Here is a 25,019-nt window from a genome sequence, read left to right on the forward strand (position 1 = left end):
ATGGATTCCAATCCAAGCTATGAGCTTTTGGGAAAGTTACTTGACCTCTCCAAGCCTCAGTTTTGACATCTATAAATTGGGGTTAAAATATTTCAGGATTCTTACATCATCTCTCAATCCTTTGTGTAGCCTGCAATCCATAAACAGTCCTGTTACTACTCCTGCTGCAATTACCATGCTCGACAGTAGCAAAGGTAGGCAAGAGAGTACCCGAGAAAGGATGAGAGCCACGCTGGGATCCAGGATGGGGCAGGAAGGCAGAGGGGTGGAGGGGGGATGTGGAATGACTGAAGTATGAGGGAATACGGCACCTAATAAAGATAAGTAAAATAAAGGGCATAGGCACTAAAATTATAGCCACTCATGCCATCAACACTCCTGGCCAACTCAGCAGATGATGGCTATTGTGACACCGAGTGGGAAGTGGTGTTGATGACTTCAGTTCCAACATCTACCGTGTTCATCATATTCACTTACTCTAACAGGCGTTTACAACAGGTCTAAAAGACTATGTTGAACCCCAAACGTAAAACAAACAAAAAACACCCCACAACCATCAACTCATTTACACAAATTAGTCAACAGATTATCAGTTCCTCTACTGAAAGCAATATTCCCATTGAAACCCCTATCTTTAAAAAAAAGTTGAGTCCTCACTCTCAATATATGTATTTTTATAAATTACACATGTGTTTGCTATTGGCAATCTTTCTACTAAATATCAACAAGGCTTACTCGGTGTCTTATTTCAAGACAGACGCCCCACCTTGAAGCTGCTGCCTCTGGAAGGCTAACCCCAGGCTTTCACGTTCTAGAACAGGAATGAAAAGCTCTAGCTTTCTCCAAGCCGAAGCAAACGAACTACAACACGGCAGAGAAGTGCACCTGGCTCTTCCATTAGAAGTGGGTGGGTGGGAAGAAGACGATCCCCCAACATCAGCTTTGTGAGCTGCAAGCAGCAACTCTTCTAGGAAGCCCTGAGGGAGCTGAGGACATTTCCTTGAAAACTTCCCAGGTGCCGCCATGACCACTCTGGCTGCCAGGCTCCTGGTCCATGCATTATGAACATTTCCCAGAGCAGAGGTCTTCTCTCTTTCCTCACATCATCCTTGGAATAATATCACTCAAGAACTTCTCTGGGGTGTCCCAGAGGCCCGACCCCAAATTAGAACCAAGTTATGAAATGTTGCTGCCACTGTGCAAGGAACTTGCCTTTCGTTGTGATAGGACTGCATGGCGGTGGCAATTGCTCCTGCAAACAAAACTCATTAGGTGACATCTCTATCAAAATTTCATACGTTAACCAGCCCCATAACATAGGGATAAAGATGGGACTGCCCCCCCACTCCCCTCCATCATTCATTCACTCTTCTGAAAATATTTCCTGAACGCTTGCTGTGTGCTGGGCTCCCCCGCTAGAGCTGAACAAGGCAAGGTCTCTCCCCCACGCCAGAAATGAACTAGTAATTATACAATTATATAATTACAATGTGTTGAGTACACAGAAGCACACTGCACAAGGAGAGCTGACCTGACCTACCCTGCGGGGTCGAAAGGAAACCTAAGCTGGGATCAGAAGTGCACTAGGAGACCAGGGGGGAAGGGGGTGCCCCTTGCCGTGCTGGATGGAGCAGGACCCCTTTAAAGAGTAAGAAGCACTGAGAGCAATCGATAGGGCAGGTAGTGTGTGCAAAAGGGAGATCAAAGGGAAACACGGGAGGCCCTGCACTGGATCCGCAGGCACACATTTTATTCTGAGAGCTCTGGGTTTGAATCAGAAGGAGCCTGGATCATATTTGTCCTTTCTAAAAACCACCTCCCGAGGGGCCTTCCTGTCCCCTCTCCCAGGCGCACACGCATGTGTTCTGAAGGCTCCTTGCAGCCTCCACCGAGGCACGGTCCCACGGTACTGCAGTTGTCTGTTTTCCTGTCTGGACTAACGGAAACTCTATCTATCTTCTCAGTGCAGCAGAAGGAGAACTGAGAGCTGCACCCTCCTCTGCCGCTCAAGAGACCACAGGAGCTTTAACTTTTTAATGCTCACCGCCCACTGCGGAGACAAAGGCTCAGCCGTTTTCACACTCTGGATGGGTGGCCCCCCAACTTTAGCTGGTCCCGGAGTCACCTGGAGAGCTTGTCAAAATGGACTGCTGGGTCCTGCTCCAGAATCTCCGATTTTTCACTAGCTCTGGGGTGGGGAGGGAGCGTGCATTTCCGAGGAGTCCAAGGTGGATGCGAGTGATGCCGCCGCTGCTGCAGGCCCCACATGGATAACCAGGGTCCCCCCCTCCCCCACAAGACAGGCAGCTGCCAGAAGAAATCCATGGCATTAGTGCCTCAGAAAATATTTTTCACCAGTATCTGTAATCTTGGAACTCAAAGCAAACCTGCAAAAACAGATTGTCTTGAGTGAACAAATCTGCCTGGCTTTTACACCTAGAAATCGGCCTCGCACTGGGTCCCCCCTGACAAGCTTTGGCAGCCACCCGGGCACAGATTTCTCGAATCCCCAAAGCTTTAGAAGTGGGAAATGTTGCAGAATTCACCAGTCACAGCGACAGGACTCTAGAAGAGTGACACTGGGTGGCAAAGACAACTTCTGCAGCACATCAGACCCCAATCTGGTGCACTGCGTCTGAGCACCCAGAGCCCACGTCCACAGCCCGTGCTGATCCAGGGAGGGCCTGCGTCCCATGTGCCGTGGGTGAGACAGCGAAAACAGCACAGGCCGCTCCTAGACGGTAAGTGTGCCTGCACACAGCCCCATCCAATACCCGCCATTCCTTGGTGAACAGTCCCATACCATTCACCCATTTCCTAAATTGCTAATCAGATAAATGCAAGCAACAGTTAATTCTGCAGCCATTCCACCTCTGAATAAACAAAATAAAAAATAATTAGACCAAAACAATCACATTGGTCTAAAAGCACACTAATGGACAAAATTAGTTTATTCAAATTTGTTGTAACATTCATTAGAACACTTGTTGGTCAATTTGCTTAATGAGCGTTCACTTTTCCCTTAATTTTTCGTGGGTGACATTCACTTAGAGCGATACATTAAGCCTGCTACCCTTCTGCAAAGAATTCCTAATGACCAGCCCCAGGTTTGAGATGATGTCTTCTCACTCTGTAGAAAACAAGACGAATGTCTGAAAATGATCTTGCTGTATTTTCCAGAATTAAAAAAAAAAAAGTTTCCAATATGTCCATTGAGAAAGTTTTACTTCTTCCTTATATGGCTCTAGAATAATGGCTATCCCTTAAAAAAAAGGGGGGGGGGAGCGGGGGAAAGAGACCTATCCTAAAATTGTAACCTTTAAGTATGTAATTTAAATCAATGGCCAATTGGAGGAAACTCAAGTTGGAGGAAGGAAATTTAGTATTTTTGGAAATCTAAATTAATATTATGTCAAGCCCTGGCAGCACTTTTTTTTTCAAATCACTATAATTAGAGATATGCAAATTTTTCATTGGGGGGAAAAAGCTGAAAGGGAAAAATGCACCTAATTAAGTAATGATTTTATCTTTAATAGATGGTATTAAAAATATAAATGAGGTTTAAAGCTTTCAAAGCAAAATAGTTCTAGTTTAAAGCTTTTAAACTATTATCTCTCAGAACTCAAGGAATATCACACCAAACAATGGCAAAAATCCGTCACTTTTTATACATTTTCCTCAGAAACACTAGCTCAGATTATAAGCTCCCTCGCATTCAGAGGATTTCAACCTTTTGTCGTTAATATTATCAGCTTGGAAAGCTAATGCTGCATAGGCCACAATATTCAATTTCCGTTTTCAGATCGTTATGACCACTGACTTTTCTCTCTACAACACATTTTTAATAACTATTTTGAAAGAGAATTATTTTTTAAAGGCAACTACCAGGGATTTAATGTGTCAAGACTTTGCTACGTTGGTCCCCATTTGATAGACTCAGAGATTACTAAGTTTTATGTTAGAAAGTCCATACAGATTCTGGCAAGATGGTAGTGGCAGCATAATTATTGAATCTCCCAAACCCAACCCTCACCCAACCTTAAAACACACAAATAGAGCAGAACCAAAAAGGACACAATCTACAAGATGAGGTGATAAGGTATTCATTCCCATAAACCATGTATGAGGAGGTGGGGACACGCTACCAACAGCTTCAAGAATTGCCATTAAGTACTCGCTGGAGAGCCCAGAGGGCCTGCTGAGAAGACCCACATAAACGGGCACAGGACTTGGCAGGTTTCCGCTTCACTGGCGAGTGCAGAGGGGATTTTACCCATGTCTAATGTGCTGGGGTAGGGGAGTTCTGATCCCTATGAACTAACAAACTAGGACAGTTCCATACTGAGGAGAAACTGCTGGGGATGAGTCTAAGATGAGCAAAATAGGGACAAAGGGAAGGTTCAAGAGGGGTTGGGGGTGGGGGGTGGTGAAAATAGAAACAAAAATAGAATAAGATCTTAGGATGTAGAAAAGTAGAATCCATCTTGTCTACCACTTTGTGAAAACAATGGAAGTGGGCACTCTAGAACTGTGAAGCTAGAAAAGCTCTACTGGCCCTACTAAAAATACAGGAAAACTCAGAGTAAACCACAGAATAGAATCACAGTGAAGTCCAAACTGTTATTTAAAGAAAAAATAAGAAACAGAATGACATCCCTAGTATAGACAATAAAATCATGCCAGAAAGACACAATGAATGAAAACTACAACCTAATACTTCAAAATGAGCTAAAAGAAATTCAATGAATTTGAAAAGCTATAAAAGGACAGCATAAATCAGAATTTTAAAAAATCAGTAATGAGCTGATTGGAGAAAATAAAGATTTGGAAGTAAATAAAGAAAATGGAAGTAAATATTTTTTTTAAAAAGTCATTTTAGAAATGAACAGTAAATAAAAATAAAATAAGAGCAAATAGCCCTAGCTGGTATGGCTCAGTGGATAGAGCGTTGGCCTGTGGACTGAAGGGTCCCAGGTTCAATTCCGGACAAGGGCACATGCCCAGGTTGCGGGCTTGATCCCCAGTGGGAAGTGTGCAGGAGGCAGCCAATCAATGATTCTCTCTCATCATTGATGTTTCTCTCTCTCTCTCTCTCTCTCTCTCTCTCTCTCTCTCCTTCTCTCTCCCTTCCTCCCTCCTCTCTGAAATCAATAATATATATATTTTTAAAAGAGCAAATAAAATAGTGTCTTACAAGAACTGTAAGATGGAAAGGAGGGAAAAAATTAAATTCAAACATATTATGAAGACATTAAAAGGATTTGGAAAAGTGATTGATATAGAAGACAGGCAAAGAAGATCTAACATACACATAATGGGAGTTCCTAAAGTCAACAAAGAATAGAATAGCAAAAGCTATACTTCAAGAAAACTTTACTAGTAAAGAACACTTGAAATTAGATATTAAATTGGCACATCATGTCACTGGGGGGAAAAAAAATCAACCCAGAGCAACCAACACTTTTATAAATCTACTGGACTTCAAAGAATGAAGGTAAAAAACATTCCTTTGGGTATCTGGGCAAACATACCAAGTTAAATGCGAGGGGAAGAAAATCAGATTGTCAGCTGACTTTGACAACACTTTATGGCAAAAGCCAATACAGTAAAATAGTAAAGAGACTTGAGCAAAGAAAAGATTGCAAGGATTTATCTATCAGTCTACCTAACTTTTAAGCGTAAAGGCTATGGACAATTTGTTGTAAACATATAATTCAGAAAATACATCCCATGAGGGCTTCCTAAGACATCTGTTAGAGGATGTGCGTCAGAAAACCAAAATGTCAAGAACAAGACCTAAGGACTAGTGGCAAGCATTAAGTATATATTTACCTGTAGAATGAAGATTAAATGGTGGTAACAAAGAAATAGGAGAGCATGTGATTGCTATATATGCTGAAAAAGTAATTTTAGTACCGCTATCAGAAAAATTAGAGGAGGAAGGAGTACATACCTGAAAAACATAATAAGCTTGCTGATTGCCTTATAGTGACTAGGAATAAAAGGATCTTCAAATCACAAGCAAGGGGGAGAAAAGAGAGGAAAAACAAGCTACTAGCTATTTTAAATGTTACTCAAAGTAGAAAACTAATCCTATAGTATAAAAGCCTAGGTGGTGTCACATCCTCACGTGACGTCGCCACAAGATGGCCACGCGCACAGCGGAGGCAGGGCCCGGTGGCTGCTCCTCGTGATGAGACCTGGGGTCCTGCATCTCTGCGTGGCGCGGAGGAGGCCGGTCCTGGCATCTCTGTCACCTCGCAGAGGAGGCGGGTGGCGGCAGGGGAGGGCAGTTGAGGGTGATCAGGCCAGCAGGGGAGGGCAGCTGGGGGCGATCAGGCTGGCAGGGGAGTGAGTGGTTAGGGGGTGATCAGACTGGCAGGCAGAAGCAGTTAAGGGCAATCAGGTATGCAGGCAGGCAAGCGGTGAGGAGCCAGCGGTCCCGGATTGTGAGAGGGATGTCCACTCCTGTGCACGAATTTCATGCACCAGGCCTCTAGTAGAAAATAACCACCATCCTACAAGGAGCAACCAAGGGTATTATATAAAGTTATCTATATAAAGTCAACCATTAGAACAAAAAATACAAATCTAAGTGCCCAAAGGTATACAAAAAAAGGGGGGGAGAAAAAAATTGAACAGAACACACCATCTATTAAGTAGTCTTGTTTTTAAAAAACCATCTATGTGTAATCTAAAAAAAAAAATCAAATCAGAAAAAGACCCACAGTACAAAGAATAAACTGATGGTTGCCAAAGGGGTGGGGGGGTGGGGAATGAGTAAAACTGTGTTTATTTAAATAGGTTAACTGTATGCTGTGTGAATAAAAAAATTTGTGATCAAAACTCTACTAGTAAATCACCAATTTATAGGAAATACAGAGAACAAAGAAATGCAATCAGCAGAATTCAGACTAAAAAACTGCATAGGACAAATAAGTTTCTTCAATAAAAATAGGGGAATAGAACCTGTAAAGACAAAATGACTTAAAGGCCATATCAATCAACTGCAATATGTGGATCTTTTTTGGATATATAAAACATTTATATATTTGTATATATTTTATACTTACTTTAATAGGGAAAATGTGAATGTTGAATACTCAGTGACACTGTGGAGTTATATTGATTTGGGAGGGTATGACATTGGCATTATTGTTATTTTAAGGGTGGGAGTCTCTGTATTTTAGAGCTACATGCTGAAAATATTTACAGATAAAATTTGATGATGCTTGAGATATGCTTCAAAATAATGAGAGGATGAAGTAGACAGAGGTAAAGCACAAAGATTTGTTGTTGATCCAACTGGTGAATCTGAATGATGAGTATATAAGAGTTTGTTGCACTATTCTCTATGTGTGAAATGTTCCCATCATAAATATATATATTTTTTAAGTTAATGTGAAGTTCAGTTCCTCCATCTTGAAAAATAATGCCTGGTAATAGGTTTTCAAACAACCCATGGAATAGCCTGGAAGTTATACTAGGTCCCCTACTTTTATTTATTTATTTAAAAAAGAAACAAAAAAAAACTATTCCCTAGTCTCAACTGATAGCAAACTTAAACAAAGCCTATTTAAATTTAGGCACCAAAAGTCTCACCCAAAACAATAGGTGCTAACCAATGGCTATCAATGATGATTACACTAGATTAAAAAAAAAAAATCTCTGGCTTAGAAACACTAGAGCCTTTCTTCAACCCTAGAGCAAGTACTTTCAAGCATCGGATATGGTTTCCTAAGCACCCCTACTTTATAACTAAAGCTGGTAGCTTCATCAAAGTCCTTGCAGCTGAGGAACCCTCCTTAACGCCTTCACCCAGAGCTGCCCTTCACTCAAGAGGCTACCACTTCCTGTCCCTGGAGGCTCCTCACCTCGGTTCCTTCTTAACAGTACCAAAGGCAGCAAGAGTCCTAACTGCGTGCCCCCCAACAACTGACAGAGAAGGACCTTTCCAGTCCTGAGTAATTCAAGTGTCAACTGTTATTTGGGGAGACAGTCCTTGATGTGAAACTGAAGAGCTTATCATTCATGGGCCCCACAAAGGCCCCCCTAAGGCTAACATGTAAAAAGTGAGATGACCTCAACCTGATGTCCCCTCACCCGGGCCAGCTACAGTGACAGGAGAGGTGACACGTGACGCACAGTATGACTGGCGGTGGCTAAATGTCACTCTGTCAGACACAAAGTGCTATGGGTTGAACCCATTATTAAAACCAAAGATGGTCAGGTATTAACCAGACGGAGAGGAAACCATTTAAAAAGGAGGGAGGTGCAGACCCTCCGGCCCTTGGAGACATACTGAAGGGCATGCAGCCTGGACCCCTGACGCATCTCTCTCAGCTGTGAAAAGGCATTCTGGTACTTTCTGAGGAAAATGGTTCCAAACAAACCACTTGGGCAGGGTACATTCAGGGCTCCAGGAAGTCCTGAAAGCGAAGACACCTGTCTGTGCTCCCGATGGCACACACTGTGCAACCCCCTCTGGGGAATCCTCCATCAGAACACCTGCTCAAGGAGCTGCAAAGGCTGCAGCAGGCGACAGCTGAGCAGAGGGAGAATGCTCAGCCTTTCCAAGGGCGGGACTCCTGGCAGAGAGGACTTAAACCTCAAAAAGCTCCTACCGAGTCCCTGTCCATCTCTCTCCCGTCCCTGTTGCTCCCGGTTTGCCTTCTCTGGACCTTCTTTCCCATCTTGAGCCCAGTTCCTCCTGACCCTGTGAAACCTAGCTTTTCTCTGCTCCCTTCCTTAATTAACCATAATACAGAACTGAAATAAAGCTAAATTAAGCTGCTTTCTATGAGACCCTAGGCCTCCCCCACCCCCCACCCCCACCCCCGCTTTGCTGGGCTCTTTGTGGGCCTGGGCTCATGAAAGGAAGGGAATTCACTAAAACCCGTGGTCGGCAAACTGCGGCTCTCGAGCCACATCCGGCTCTTTGGCCCCTTGAGTGTGGCTCTTCCACAAAATACCACGGCCTGGGCAAGTCTATTTTGAAGAAGTGGCGTTAGAAGAAGTTTAAGTTTAAAAAATTTGGCCCTCAAAAGAAATTCCAATCGTTGTACTGTTGATATTTGGCTCTGTTGACTAATGAGTTTGCCGACCGCTGCACTAAACCATAAGCCCCAAGAGGACAAGGATATTTGCCCGGTGTGCTCGCTGCTATAAGCCTCCTTGATGCTTCAATACGTATTTGTGAACACATCTATGAATTCCTGGTAGTGGGTCAGTGTGAAAGGGACAAGAAGGGAACACAGAGTGAAGCTGTAAATCTTAAGCACCACAGACGCAGGGCCAGCGCTGCGGCTCCAGGTCTCAGGTAAGGACACAGAGAAGCCGGGGCCCTGCCTGGGGCTTGCCTCACCTGATGGCAGGCACACACGTCCCCATCCACACGTCCACTCCCAGGGCCAGCCTCTCTGTAGAAGGCAGTCATTCTGAAACTGAGGTGATCGTGCTAAATAATGTCCCTTCAAAATGCTGGAATGTAAATTAGGCTGCGCATTCCGATCTACTAAAAAAAAAAAATGCACAAGCCCTTCTACATATGCTAGTTTATTTTAAAAAGCAGGAGGGGAGGTGGTTCTTTTTTATGAAACTCGTGCATTTTAGTCAAGCTAAAAATGCGTCTATTTCCCCGCAGTAAATATACCGACTACATTAAAATAAGTAGAAAAACATTTAAATATCCCAATTAACCATTTTCAAGTGGCTATTCTAAAGACATATTTTGGATTAAGAATCCTGTTTTAATTTAACGACAAAAAAGCCTAAAGGCAGACCCGTGTGGCTTTACCAGGCCATTTCTTAAAATGAAAATCTTCCCAAGGTACATATTCAACATCAGCCATTAAAAAAAAAAAGAGGAATCTACATTGCGAAAATTACACTGGAAACACATCTAAAACATTTTACAATCTAAAAATTATCACTCTAAAAATACCCATAGTCTTTCAAAATAGACTACTCCTCAACTTTTAAAAACATTAAGCCTTGTTTTCTTAAAAACACTCACTAGCCCTAGCCGGTTTGGCTCAGTGGATAGAGCGTCGGCCTTCGGACTGAAGGGTCCTGGGTTCTGATTCCGGTCAAGGGCATATGCCTGGGTTGCGGAGTTGGTCCCCAGTAGGGGGCCTGCTGGAGGCAGCCCATCAATGATTCTCTCTCATCACGGATGTTTCTATCTCCCTCTCCCTCTCCCTTCCTCTCTGAAATCAATAAAAATATTTTTTAAAAAAACACAACAACTCACTAGCCAAATAATAAACAATGCCATCTTCCACCTATCACAATTTTAAAATCCACCAGTTTTCCCTGGAAGCCAAACCTACCTTAGATCTTTATCTATAAATACTTCCTTCCAATAAAAAGAGACACCAAATCATTTCCAAAGTTCTTTGTGTTAACACCTCCATTGTTCTACCTCTGCTAAGTAATTCCTCTGCTTAAGGCTCTACAAAGGCCATTATATGTAAATTACTGGCAGCCCTGGGTTGTTCTGAATTTTTAACGCCCTCTGACATAACCTGACTCACCTGGGGTAAACCCAAAGGCAGCCAGCTGGATGGCTCACCTCACTAAAACAAGATACAAGGAGTAAGGGTTTCTCCTCGTTCATTTTCCTTATTATTTTTCCTCCTTGATCAAGAGCAAGGCTTTCCTTGGCAAGTGTCATCACTCACACCTTTTCCTTAAATGACAGGCTTGTGCCTCCCCCAAACAGCCTCTTAGCAGTGAGCAGTAACCAGTGTCCCTAATTACTTCCTAATGCAAGCCTGGGGAACCCAGGATGGTCTCAAGACATCCTAAACCAGTGGTCGGCAAACTCATTAGTCAACAGAGCCAAATATCAACAGTACAACGACTGAAATTTCTTTTGAGAGCCAAATTTTTTAAACTCAAACTTCTTCTAACGCCACTTCTTCAAAATAGACTCGCCCAGGCCGTGGTATTTTGTGGAAGAGCCACAACTCAAGGGGCCAAAGAGCCGCATGTGGCTCGGGAGCCGAAGTTTGCCAACCATGGTCCTAAACCACACAGGGCCTTTATCAAGGGTTGGGGGTTTTGCTTGTTGCTGGCTTGGTTTTGGTTTGTCTTTTTTGTTTGTTTGTTTTGTGTGTGTATGTGTGTGTGTGTGTGTGTGTAGCAAATGAATTTATGCAGACTGCTACATACCCTGCTTATCATTTAACTAAATATTTAAAATCTGTTAATAAGTAGAGTCAAAGATCATCTATGGCCACTATCAGATGTTAAATCTACAAAAGCTGTTATTTCAGCTGGGGGTGAAGGGGTAGGCAGGGTGGGCACTGTAATTAGCCCTAAACTTAAAAGTAACACAAAGTACATATTCTCCAACCCGCTCTGGATTTGAATTGCGCATACAATGTAGGTAAAACATACAAAAGTGTGATCTTTTAAAGTTATTTCTACGTTACTAATTGACCACATTACACTACCACAAATCACATCACGTATGGCACTGTCGGAAATACAATTATGGAAGAATATATAAACACGAGTTCCCTAAAATTATCCCATCTCATCCTCCACTAGTCTCCACAGGGATTCTTTCTACAGGAGTCTTCTGAGGGACTGTGACCCTTTGCCTGTGCTGTTGCCGCCTGGACCGATTCCTGTCCCGCTCAAGATGAACTCAGGTCCCAGATTTTCCTTTGAATCAGCCATTCAGCTCAAGAAGTGAGGCCCATCCCTCCCAGCCTCTGGGAGTGAATGTCTCCCAGCTTCTCCACCAGGACTATGATTTAAATCTGATTACAAATCTTACTACCTTAGCATCTCCCCAGCACTTATCTTCCCACAGACCCGAGGCTCCAGAAAAGGCAGGGATCACGTCTCAGACTCCATCATACTTTTCCACAGAACAGGCAAAATGATGTCAACAACCAAAGCTATTGATTGCCATTTTGTTCCTACCACCTTCCCCCTACTGGACCGCTGGCTGACTTCATGTGTCCCTGAGCCATGACCATGACATGACCAAAGGGAAAGAGGAGAGGGGGAAAGGAAAGTTGGGGTGGTGGGTAAGCCACAGAGTGAAGAACCCATTCCTGAGTAATCAAGCGGAAAGGGCTCTTGCTTACAGATCTCTCGGCCTCCACGTTTGGCCTCCACGTAGCATGACCGGCTCTCGCTCAAAATGATCAAGAAGTTAGGCGATCACAGAACGCACATCAGTTTCAGGTTAAGGCTAATTACAGCAGATTATGGATTTCTCCAGACCTCGGACTTCCTACTTTTTTTTTCCTTATTTTGGCACTCGGCTTAAGCTATCCCGTTGCATGGTTCATTCTGTGGTTAGACACTACCCGCCCCCCCACACACACACACACCCAAAAGATCAATAACCCATCTTCAGGTTGTGGGTTCTTTATTGGCTATTTTCAATATGGCCAAAAATTGTGAAGAGAGTAGTGAATCATGTTAGCGTCTACCCAGAATTTATGAGAAGCACTCTATCCCACAGCCAAAGCAGTGACAAAAGAAAAAGAGCTGGCTATTTTTTTAAAAAAAGATTTCAGGCAGGCCCTTTAAGGGTCATCAATCCAACTGAGGTGGGCAGGACCTAACCATCTCAACATGAAAATGATTCGGCTTTCCTCGTACCTGCAGCGAAGACCCTATGATGCAATGAAGTCTTTTCCAACCCTTCCAATCAAAGAATTTTCCTTTAAAAAAAATCTCAGTTGTCTTCTGGGGCAGTTTAAACTACTCTCATTTCGTCCCATTCTTCACTCACATACTACAAATATTTGAAGACTGTCACTCACTAAACCTTCCTTCACCTTATCTACTCCAGGCTTACTAAATCCAATTTCTTTAAGTTGCCTTCAAAGGACCCATTTCCCAAAGCTTTAATTAACTCTATGTCCTGTTCTATGTCCAGAATGTCCATTTTATTATCTGACGAAACCTATACACATACTTTTTAAATGGCCGAATGCAGAGAATACAAGCAGGGTTGTATCTTCCTGCTATGTATTCTCCTCATGAAAATTCACTTTTTATTATATCACTGCTGCACAACACACAATCCTTTTGTTCTTTTTCTTTTATTTTTTAATATACAATTCTTTATAATCCCTAAATCCTACCGTAGAGCCATGTTCCGTGACCTTTGGGGTTCAGCTTTTATTTTTTCACACGGACCTGACCCCAGGAAGAATTTCACGTGTGTCTACCACCTGCAGAACTGAGTTTCCAGTCCACGCAGCCTGTGAATAACCAATGAAAACACACAGCAGAGTCCAGCGTCAAACCCTTCCACCACCCCAGGGCTGCTCCTCCTCCTGGCTTTTTTGTTTGTTTGTTTTTTCCGTTAATTCCACCTCACCGCCAGTTCTCCCAGTTATCCACACCTGCAATAACTCCCGTTCCCCTTCCCTCGATCTCTTTGGTGCCTGACACATCCAAGGTGCCTGTAATATGCCAACTGAATTAAGTCTGCCACCTTTGTCTTTCTCCCATCCCTTATGTGCCCTCTCTCCTTTCCGGGGCCCGCGCCCTAACACCCAGGCCCTCGCTCCTTCATCTAGAGTCTGTGGTCATCCCTGGGCCCAGTTCCCCACCAACTCATTGCCTCGGCCACGAGATCCACCACCCTAAGAGGGGTCCCTCAGAAAAGAAACTCTCGCTTAGGGATTTGTATGTTCCTGTTCACAGCAGCATTGTTCATTACAGCCAAAAGGGGGAAGCAACCAAGTGCCCCTTGATGGAGGAATGGATAAAATGTGGTGTCGACATACGCGTGCATCGACATACAGCAGGCTACAACATGGATGAACCATGAGGACATTATACTAAGTCAGCGATTTTCAACTTTTTTCATCTCGTGGTACACAAGCTAATGACTAAAATTCTGTGGCACGCCAAAAAAACATACTTTTTGACAATCTGATAATAAAAAAAGGGGTATAGTTTTTATTTATTCACACCGGATGGCTGTTGTTGTGTTAGATGCTGTCATTGTTTTATTTGACAACCTAAGGAAAAAGAGGTCAGTGCCCCTGACTAGTCAGGTATTGCATATTTTAAAAAGGCTTGCGGCACACACCAGTGTGCTTCTTGCGGCACACCCACTGAAAATCACTGTGCTAAGTGCAATAAGCCCGTCACCAAGACAAATAGTGTAGGTCCTCGGGTTACGTCGGAGATCCGTTCCTACGGCGCGAGTAATGCGATTTTCGCCGTCAGTCGGAACCCACCTACATAAGCACCTACGTCACTCACATGGAGCACATACACAGCAGTAATGAAGTGAAACAGCAAAAAAAAAATTTAAAAGAAAGATAACAATTCCTGACCTTTACTTGTGGTAAATAAATAATAAAAAAACATAAAGCACATATGTACATACGTCAAAATGACAGGACTTTTTTTTTATATAAATAAATGGGAGATGGAGACGTAACCACAAAACGATGTACGTCGAGTCCGACGTAACTCAAGGACTGCCTGTACTGAATGATTCCACTTATATGAGGTCCCTAGAGTATTCAAATGCATAGACAGAAAGTAAAATGATGGTTGCCAGGGGCTGGGGGAGGGAGAGAATAGGAAGTAATGGGTACAGAGTTTCAGTTTTGCAGGCTGAAGTGTTCCAGAGATTGGTTGCACAACCATGTGAATGTACTTAGCACTCCTGAGCAGTGCACCTAGAGATATTAAGATGGTAAATTTTATATTATGTGTATTTTACTAAAATTTAAACACACATCCCTTCCTTAGTCTCAGCTGCCTACTGGGGGTGTCCAAGTTTTCGGAACCTTTGTGGAGAGGGCTTACCTGGATGGAATGATGGAGCGAGGAGCCCTGGACTAATAACACAGGCCGAGGACCACTGCTGGCCTGGACTTCAAAGCTTGTTTTAGAATCTGGACCAAACCCAACACTAAATGTTCCCTGAGGCTAGAGCAGAGTCTACCTTTCCGGCCTCTTCCCCTCCAACTCACACCAAGAGAAAGACTGGACAAGCCTCAAATAAGATCTTAATGTCTTGCTCTCTCTTTCTGTAGCTTTTTCCAATTGAAGCCTCAACTACAGACACTCTACCCGCTCTCCTTTAAGGTTTAGAAATTAATCTCAAATGTTATCTCCCACATGGACACTTCTACTGATCCCGGATTTCTATCACCCACCCACCAAGACGGAAACACCTCTCCTCTTAAATCTTGCCCAAGCACTTTGCACTTGTTTGTTTGTATTTTATTTTAATTTTTTTTTCCCATTAAAATGTTGACATTATTGCAGGAGTCCTTCTCCCTGCCTTGGCTCACCTCCACCTTCTCCCCCTGCCTCCCCCTTCCTTCCACTTCTTAAGACACCAATTCTACTTTGAATCCATGGCTGTGTTCTTAACCTGTCCCTCTCCCATCCCTAGCCAATTCCCGGCGTCCCTGCAAGGACCAAGGCATAGAGACTGATAAAATCTTTGTTAAACTGAATCCGAAATGTTTACTGAGCATTTATTGCGTGCGTTCAAAGTGCTTTGCAAGTGCTGGAGAAGCGGAGAGATGTTCAACCAATATTTACTGAGCACCACTCAGTGTCCAGCCTGGAGCAACGGACAAGTTCAGCGAGGCCCCTCACTCCTAGGGAAGGCAGTCACAGAAAAGCTGACCTCAAGGAGCTTTCAAGGTAATAGGGCTCAGGGGGCCCAGGAAAGCTACACTTACTTATTCACCTTGAGAAAATGGCCATTTACAGACCTTCCCCCTCCTAAACTTTTATCTAGTAATCTGTATCCCCTTTCATGGAAAGCAGGTCAAATAAGGTTAAATAAAAAGCAAGGAAGAGAAGTATGCATTACCACTAACTATCAGCTTAAAAAAAAAAAACAAAAAAAGCCCACCAAACTAGACATTAAATGTATATACTTGATTTTAATACCAAAACATACTTCTAGTTAATCTGGTTTAAAACCATTTCCATTTTTTAATAAGAGAGAAAGCTGAAAGAGGAACATAAAATCAGCCTCCTGGTGCAGTACCGTGCTGGCCCCGAGAGGGACACTGGGCTAAGCCTGCATGAGCAGAACTCATTTACTCCTTCCAGGAGCCCTATGCCACCATGCCATTTCACAGATCACACACCTGGCAAGTGGGGGAACTGAATAAAATCCCGAGCTGTCAATTTCAGAGGCCAAGCTGTTAACTCTAATGCCACTGGCCCTAAATATCAATTCAACTTAAACTTTAAAATTTGCAAAAACTGTTGAAAATCTAGCTGACAGAAAGGTATGCCATGGAAGAGATTTAACAAAAGTGTGTCATAACCAAAATGTAAGCATACGATGAATGGAAAAATGTCCAGGTATAAATGCTTTCATTGGAGAAATCTTCTCGTTCCCCCACCCCGAGACCTGGTCAATCTCTAAAACTAGTGCTGCCCAACTGTTATGTCAAAAGCTGTATAAAACTCAAGACAAAAATTAAAAGTTTGTTCCGTTTTATAAGCTGTCAAGTTAGTACTTATTGGTACCTGCGTACGAGGATTAAAAAGAGAAGCAGTCAAATTCTACATACTAGTGGAGTTTACACATGTGTTAGGTGCCTATCCTATCCCAGATCCTGTGCCAAGCATCTTTACAAGACTCTCTTTCTAATCTTTAGGGCAATCATATTAGTGAAGACATTATTCCCATCTTAGGGATGATAATAATTCCTATTTTACAGATAATTATGGCTGACACATATTAAGGTTGTACTATGAGCCTGCCAGGCAACACCATTCTAAAAACTTTATATGTAGCAACACATTTCTGGCACAGAGAGGTTAAGTAACTTTCCCAAAGTCACACAGCTAAAAAAACTAGGATGAAAAAGTGAAGTTCAGCAGGTTAAGCAACTTGTTCTAAAGCTACAAAACTGTTAGCTGCAGAGCCAGCAGACTAATTCAAGGTTGTTTCACTCCTTGGGCCTTGTACTCCTTCTACTAGGTAGCTGTGTAGTACCACCTGGGCTTACCAAGGCCAAGCTAAATGCCTTAATGCCTAAGGACTGGCAGTAGAGAGCGGTATTGCCTAGGGCAGTGGTCGGCAAACTCATTAGTCAACAGAGCCAAAAATCAACAGTACAACGATTGAAATTTATTTTGAGAGCCAAATTTTTTAAACTTAAACTTCTTCTAACGCCACTTCTTCAAAATAGACTCGCCCAGGCCGTGGTATTTTGTGTAAGAGCCACACTCAAGGGGCCAAAGAGCCGCATGTGGCTCGCAAGCCGCGGTTTGCCGACCACTGGTAGAGCAAGCATGTCAAACTCATTTAGCGCCAGGTCTTATCTAAAGGGACGGTTTTCCAATTCTTCAAGAGATTTGGATATAAATTCTCCATATTTTTTTTAATAGTGCCTCAATGTTTTCTTAAAAAGCATCATGTGGGCCAAACAAAACATGTCCATGGGCTATCAGCTTACAACTTCTCTTTATTTATTAAGAGTCTAAAGTCAAAAGATGAGTTGTCTCATGTCCAAAGTATCAGAAATCAAGAGGTGCTAAGCCAGGCTTACTCACAAGTGCCCTCTTCTCTCAACAATGATTTACCCTACAAACTTGTACCTTCGTAACTCCCTTGTAGGCCCCTCCCCACTCTGGATTTGCAGCCACGAAAAAAAAGAAAGAAAAAAAAAAGAAAGAAATCCAAATTACAGAGATTGCATAGGAAATTTTGCTTACTTAAGATTCCTTCAAATATCTTTCAATCCCTTTCTGTAAAAGTCACCACACACGAACACAGCAAAATAAAGCACTTCCATGTCCTAACCTGTCGACTGTTAAAAACTAAATTCGTCCTGGAGAAAATTCACTGCCTTTGAGGGGTCCCCATACTGCAGGTCCAGCTTCAAGAACTCCACTCAGGACCCTGCAGCTCATTTCCTGCTGTCCTTCTTTAATCAGCTGGGGGAAGACTTAAGGAAATGAGTCAAAATCCTACGAGCAACTTCTAGTGGCTGTCAACAACAGCAGCCAAATCCATCACCACAACAACATCTGTACATAAACGTGCTCAGAGGGAAGCCACAAAATACTTGGCACATTCCCCCACAGAATTTGTTGGAGAATAAAAGCTATGAGTGGTAGCCCTGCCCTTACAGCGCATCGTGCTCATTCAGGGTCAATGGCATAATGCTAGGACCCCGTTACGGAGGGTTTTCTCTTTCACAAGTATGCCACAAGTTTAGAACGCTAGGACCGTTTTTTGTTTTTTGGAATGGGGGATGGAAAACTGTTCAACGGATACCATCATTTTAGTGACAGCTTCTCTTCCTTTCTGAGGGACTAACCTCAGGCCTCGCTGCTGACTCTGTGGGGAACTGACTTATCCCCAGCCAGTTCCTCCAGCTGCAAAATGGTAGGGATGATGCCTCTTGGGCTTGTTGTTGAGAGGACTGGCGATGTCAGGGGAAGGCCCCCATACAGAGCTTCACCGTTTCCCAATGAAGATCAACGACGATGGACTGTACGCCTAATGTGAATTTCAGGCACCACAAAAAATGCGTACCAATGACAGGGCCTCCACGATTTATAAAACCGTAAGAATAAACGTGTGGGGGACTGGGAAAGACCGGAGTGGGGATAAATGACTTCTTTGGATCCCTTTAGAAGGCCATCAGATTCTTTCCAACAGGATAATCATCCAGAATGTGTGCAGCTGCTGGGGATGATCGATAGTCTCCCACCTGCAGGAGCAGAGGGAGGGGAAGGCATGATTCACGTACTCCTCGCAGGTTCATCCTGCTGGGCACAGGGGTTGTGAATACTTGCGGGAGGAGAGAGGATGGCGGGTCCTGCAGCGTTGGCACCTCCTAGCCCTCAAAGCGAAACTGCAGATGGGCACGTGTGGACCGAGGAGAGGGCGGCACAAGCCACATGCCCCTGCGTTAGCCGGAGGTAGACTAGGAGGATACCACCAAATGGTCCCTGTGGCCAGGAGAGGCAGAGGAATTTCAAGGAGGCAGAACGGAATCAGGGAAAAGAGGTCAGACAAGGTGTCGAGTCTACACCGAGAACACGGGAAGAGGAGAATTCCAGACCCAAAGGACCCTTCCGGATGCGGCTGCCTCACTGTCCTCTTGAGGGCTCCCCAGAATTGAAGCGACCTGCCAAGGGCACACAGCCAATACCTCGCTGAGAAAAAAAAAAACAAAAAAAAAAAAAACAGAGGGCAGCAGAAGGCTTTGTCACTACACCCCACGGCCCCCGCCTCCTTCCCCAAGCCAGACCTTAAAATCCCCTTTGCCAAAATCTATTGGATGGAGCAGGCTAATTACGAGGAAGAAGGAAGCAATTAATAATGCAATTCGTTTTTTAAAAGGGAACTATTCGGTGTGGTTTGCCTTTCTAGTGCCCTCCTGGAGGTCCCATTCACGGATCTTTACTGAAATGTAAAGTGCCAAGACACAAAGATGTCAGGATCACTCGAAGGCATGAGGCGGTGAAATGCCTCAGGAATCTGAGCACTGGCTCCGGATCCCTCCTACCTCACCAGGGTCCAGACGCCAGGCCTCTTCCCCCACAGGAAAGCCCTCACAATGCCTTGCAAGATCGGGAAGCAGGAGGCTGCATCTCCAGACTTTATGGGAAAACTGAGCAGCAGTCCAGGGAGTCCCACAATAGTTCACAGCGATGCTTCCCTTTGGAGCCCCCGAATTCCAGTTCAGACTCACTTTCTAACCTTACATCATCGGAGTAGCCTTCACGTTAAAAAAAAAAAATAAAGTGACCTGGGAGAGAGCGGGTCTTCATGGGTGGCGACCTGCACTGACTCTCTCGCACCAGCGACACCCAGGAAAAGGGGAAGAAGGGGCAGGAATCTGCTTGGGGGCTGGCTTCCAGGAGCCTGCGAATCCTCCTCCTCCACCTTAGCACCCAAGTTCCCAAGCGTATATAACCGGATTTCCACAACAGCTTTAAAAAAATCCAAGATTTGCTGCAAGTTCCACTCCAACCTCCCATCCCCACCCCCGACCTCAAGCGGCTCTCTTTAAGTATAGATATCACGTGGGAGGGGGTGCTGCAAATCTCAAAATTCCCAAACACAAAACGGACCTGCAATTCCAGGTCGCAGACACCGATTGGAGGGGCTTCGCAGAGCCCCGCCAGCCTGGCCGGGCACTCTGGCCGGGCGCCGGAGGCAGCCAGGGTCAGGGACCCAAGTGTCCCAGCGCTGTGGCCCTGCCAGCCCTGAGAGCAGGCGGCCAACGCTCCGAGGCGCGTGGCGAGAAAGAAACGGCCCCTCCGCAGAAACGGGCGAGCCTCCCGGCATGGGATTTCCAGAAGCAAAAAGTCTGCAACCTAGCGGCTGCTTTCTATACACCCTGCCCAAGTTGTCCTTGCTTGTGGCCGCCACCTCCAGGTTCGCGGGGTCCGGCCCCAGAGCTACACGCCGCGCGCGCGCGCTCCCCGCGCCAAAGCATAACCAGGGTGTCCGGGGGGGGGGACACCGCCGCCTCCGACTCGTGTCCACGGATGACGCCGCCGGCAGAGACGGCAGCGGATCGGTCCCCAGCTCTGGGGCACAAAGAACGCCCGCGGTCAGAAAGCGGCAGCCAACCGAGCCAAGAAAAGGCTCTCCAACTTTGCCCTCGGCGCGGCTGAGAACCCGCGGGCCGGTCCTCCCGGGGGCTGGTCACACACGCTCAACTTTTAACAAAAGGAAGCAGCGGCCGCGCCTCGCACGGCGGAGATAACGCTGGGTGCGAACCCCCGACCGCCCGCCTCTGCGCCCGCGCACCCAAGGGCACAAAAGCAACCCCAAACTAGTACGCAGCCTGCGCCCTCAGCCTGCACCTCGCTTACGCCTAGGCGCCCCCTCGCTGCCCTCGTTCCCGGGAGACCCCAGCTTAGCACCCCCACCACCACCACCAGTGGCGGGCGGTTCCTCGCGCAGGTGAGCGAGGCTGGACGCAGGAGAGTTCCAGGGTCGCCTCGAATCTTTCAAGGAGGCTGTAACGCACGGGCACTGGGAGCCGGCGGCCACCTCTCCCGAAACACCCCCAGCGAGTTGGAGCTCTCCGGGGCACAGGCAGCGGAGGGGGGCGCGGCCCCGGGGCCGCCGCGCTCGCCCACCTGTCTGGAGGCCGAACAGAAGGAGCAGGACGCCGAGAAAATCCCAGGCGCCGCGAGCGCCTCTCATCGCGGTGGCTGCGCTGGGACCTGAGCTCCGTTCCAGGTTCCAGCTCGCGCCCGAGTGCACCGAGCGCGGCAAAGCCGAGCCCCCAGAGCCGCGAGCGCGGAGAGCAGCCCCTCCTCCCAGAGCCCGCCCCCTGCGCGCCGGCCACGCCCCTTCTCGGCGCCCCTCCTCGCCTGCCCTTCCAGCGCCCCTCCCTCGCGCCCAGATCTCGCTCCCTCCGGTCCGCTTCTGGCCCCAGTTCTCTCGCCCGGTTTAAACATCGGGGGCTGAGGCCGCGGGGAGGAGGAGGGCACGCCGGCCTTTGCTTCCCGCTCCCGACCCCGAGCCCCTTCTCTCCACCTCTCCTCCCCTGTGCTGTGCTCGGGCCGCCAGAGGCGGTTCCCGGACGAGGGGGTGCTTTGTGGAGCTGGGCACCCAGCTCCTCTTAGGACACGGGCCCGCCACCTGGCAGGTGCTCCCCCAGACAATAAAGGTCGGCCGCCCGGCCCTCGAGCGTCCTCCCGAGGGAGAAGGTGGTTTGCTACTGGCGGCCAAGGTGGTGCAGGGACCGGATTGGATTGGGGGAAGGGGGTGGAATTGGGGCCTCGATATTCTCCTCCATTCCTGTTAGCCGAAGGGGACCAAGGGTGACACCTGGCCCCGCGACGAAAGGCTGAGCCTGAGCGTCTGTGATTCTTGATGCTCAGTTTCTCCACCTGCTCCGTAACCTGGACGAGCACAGTTGGTTTCTATTGGTCTGAGTGGCCTCCGCCCCACAAGCTCCTGCTGAGCCCTTTTTGGGACGGGCTTCAGAGTGGGGGGAGGGGGGGTGCCTTGTGAAGTTTGTTCTGGGAGCCTGAGTTTTTAAAGCCCTTTTGCACTAAAGTCTTTGCTAAGCCCTCTGGGCGCCTCTCTCTCTCTCTCTCTCTCTCTCTCTCTCTCTCTCTCTCTCTCTCTCTCTCTCTCTCCTCTCTCTCTCTCTCCTCTCTCTCTCTCCCCTCCTCTCCTCTCCTTCCGCGTACATTTGACTGCGACTGTTAGAGGGGTGGGGATCTCAGGGTTCCTCTCAACTGCCCTAGATTGTACCAAGAGCAAAATTATAGTAAAATGATTCTCTTAAGCCAGGTTCCACTGCCTAGGCAGTGTTTTATCCAAGGTGACAACAGTATCTGTATAGGGTTTTCTAGTTCTTTCTGACGCTGAATAATATTTCAGGCTTGTAACAGCTTTATGAAGTAGAGCAGATACGTTGATTATTTTAGTCCCACAGCTAATAGAGGGTAAACAAAGGCATTTTAAGACTGACTTCAGGTCTGATGAACTTTCCCAATGCAGTCTAATAAACAAGTAAAACATCCCTCCAGAGAGCTTAAGAATGGAAAATAAACAGGAAAAAGCAATTGAATAATTTCGATACACCTAAATTCTTCTCTAAAGTAGCATCCAAAAATTATAACTAACCAGCCCCCCCACACACACACACACACTTTAATATTAAAAGCTCTCCTGTTTGATGTTGATAGGACCTAAATTGTTTAAGAGAAATGATTTTTAAAGCTAATCGATTAAAAATTATCTCTACTTGGTCAATATGTATGATTGCTTCTATGTAAATTTATTTATTTAATAAGTATTTCAGTTTCTACTGTGAACAAGGAGGCACTAGGCACCGAAGGTACCATTGTTAATAGTTAGATGTGGGCCCTACCACAATCTTTACAGTCAAGTGTGGGAACCCACACCCCAATGTCCTAGCAAATGGTTCAAATCATACAGCTGTGGGAGAACTGAAATTCAAAGTTCTCTGTTTGTGTTCTGGGCCATTGGACCATATCTCTTAGGATGGCAGAGATAAAAGCTACCACTCAAAGCAATCATAAGTTTCTGGGATCTTGATTTATTTCTAAAATCCATTTTGTAGTGAGAAAAAAAAATCACTATGAGTTAAAATATCAACAATATGCCTGAGAGAGAAAATTTACAATTTTCTTCTTCAATCAACTGATATTGGAAAGGATAAAAAGTCTTTTCAGAAGAGTGGGTGAAAAGAGACCATATTGCAATTTAATTCCAGGCAGGAAACTATCAGAAAAAAAAAATACCAGAATAGGGACTTAAACAATGCTGGACTGTCTTTCATATTCACCATTCAACAAACATCTATTGAGCACCTAGGTAGGCACAAGACCTACAACAACTATAAAACAACGTTCCTCCCTACAGGATCACACTGGGGGGATGGGGAGGGGCAGTTACCCAAACAAGAAACTAATAATATCTGCTAACAGGACTTAGGTGCAGCCAGTACACACCAAGTTAGCCATATCGGTTAGAATATTAAAATCCTTGGGTATTTATTGGAAAAATGCCATTCCCCTAATATCTAAGTGTCCCCTCACTCCAACCCCTTTCTTGAGATACCCCAAATCTCAGATCCATAAAGGTTTAATGCCAGGTTCAGGAGAGGACCTCCAGTCCCTGTGCCTTTAGGGCTATTAGCTATTTTTAATAATACTCCCTGCCACTGTGTACTAAAAGAAGGCATCTAGAAGTCACTATGAGTGAACTGCTATGGGAATGAAATATTTTAGATCATGTCCAACAGAAACATTTGCAATGATGGAAATGTTTTATATCTCAGGTAGGGTGTGTAGGCCCAGTTCTGTATTCTGTTTTGTGATAGCCCTGGACCCTTTCATGAATTATACCTTATATTTTTTATTTTCATAAGTATATTAATTCTTTTTTTAAAACAACTTTTTTTTAAAATATTTTTTTTTATTGATTTCAGAGTGGAAGGGAGAGGAAGAGAGAGATAAAAACATCAATGATGAGAGAGAATCACTGATTGGCTGCCTCCCACATGCCCCCTACTGGGAATGGAGCCTGGAATCCAGGGATGCGTCCTTGACCAGAATCCAACTGGGGACCCTTCAGTCCACAGGTCAATGTTCTATCCATTGAGCCAAACCAGCCATGGCTAATTATATTAACTCTTAATTGGAACTTGTAGAAACCTAGCTTAAACTGACTTAAGCAAACAAACAAGATTCCTAAAATGTGTCGGCTCTTATAACTGGAAAGTCTAGGAATGATAGTGTTCCAGACTTCCCTAGATTCAGGAACTCAAGGTCATCAGGCCTTGAAAGGTGTGTGTGTGTGTGTGTGTGTGTGTGTGTGTGTACACATGCATTGTTGGAGAACAATCTCTGTACTTTCCTGTATTGTTTCCCTATACTTGTGTACACTTAAGCAGCTCCAGGCTTATAGCTCACTAATAACCTGGTGCACGGATTCATGCACATTGAAAGGAAATTAATTGGAAGGTGGCCGGTGGGGCGGGACTGGGCCAGACAGGCCGGACATGCCCTGGAGCCAAACTCCCACAGTCCCTCCCGGGCCAGCTGCACCTGGGGTGGCACCGTGGCTCAAAAGGCATCTGCAGAGTGAGTGGGGTCCCTCCGGCAGGTGGGGTCCCTCAGCCTGGCCTGTAGAGATCCGGCCGAAACCAGCTCTCAGACATCCCCAGAGGGGTCCCAGAGTGCAAGAGGGCACTCTGCAAAGTTGCCATAGTACAGGGTGTAGAATGCAAACGCAAGTGTGCAGTAAACCAGATTCAGGCCGACAGTGCCCCAGGAAAACATAACCCACAGCCGAAGGTGGAATCACGTGGCCCTTGCAAGTCGGGCTTTCTCCTCTCTGGTTTTGGGATGCATCACCCAAGACCCACCGAGTCACTGCAGCTCAGCAGCTCCTGCATTGAGCGTCTGCCCCCTGGTGGTCAGTGCACATCATAGCAACCAGCCGGATGAAGGGAGGGGCACTTAGCATATTAGCCTTTTATATATATAGACTAGAGGCCCCATGCACAAAAATTCATGCACTTGAT

General features: G+C 45.6%; 1 protein-coding gene across 1 annotated transcript in view; it reads right to left on the reverse strand.

The window, feature by feature from the left end:
* Nucleotides 1-21,192, reverse strand: part of KIT (KIT proto-oncogene, receptor tyrosine kinase) — an 80,356-nt gene extending 59,164 nt beyond the window's left edge. The window contains exon 1 of the mRNA XM_028143812.2: nt 21,088-21,192. Coding sequence (XP_027999613.1) covers nt 21,088-21,154 — 67 coding nt within the window. The 5' untranslated portion in view covers nt 21,155-21,192. The remainder of the gene's footprint in view (nt 1-21,087) is intronic.
* Nucleotides 21,193-25,019: the final 3,827 nt, after the last annotated feature.

Source organism: Eptesicus fuscus, chromosome 2 (genome assembly GCF_027574615.1).
Source record: "Eptesicus fuscus isolate TK198812 chromosome 2, DD_ASM_mEF_20220401, whole genome shotgun sequence".
Lineage (NCBI taxonomy): Eukaryota > Metazoa > Chordata > Mammalia > Chiroptera > Vespertilionidae > Eptesicus > Eptesicus fuscus.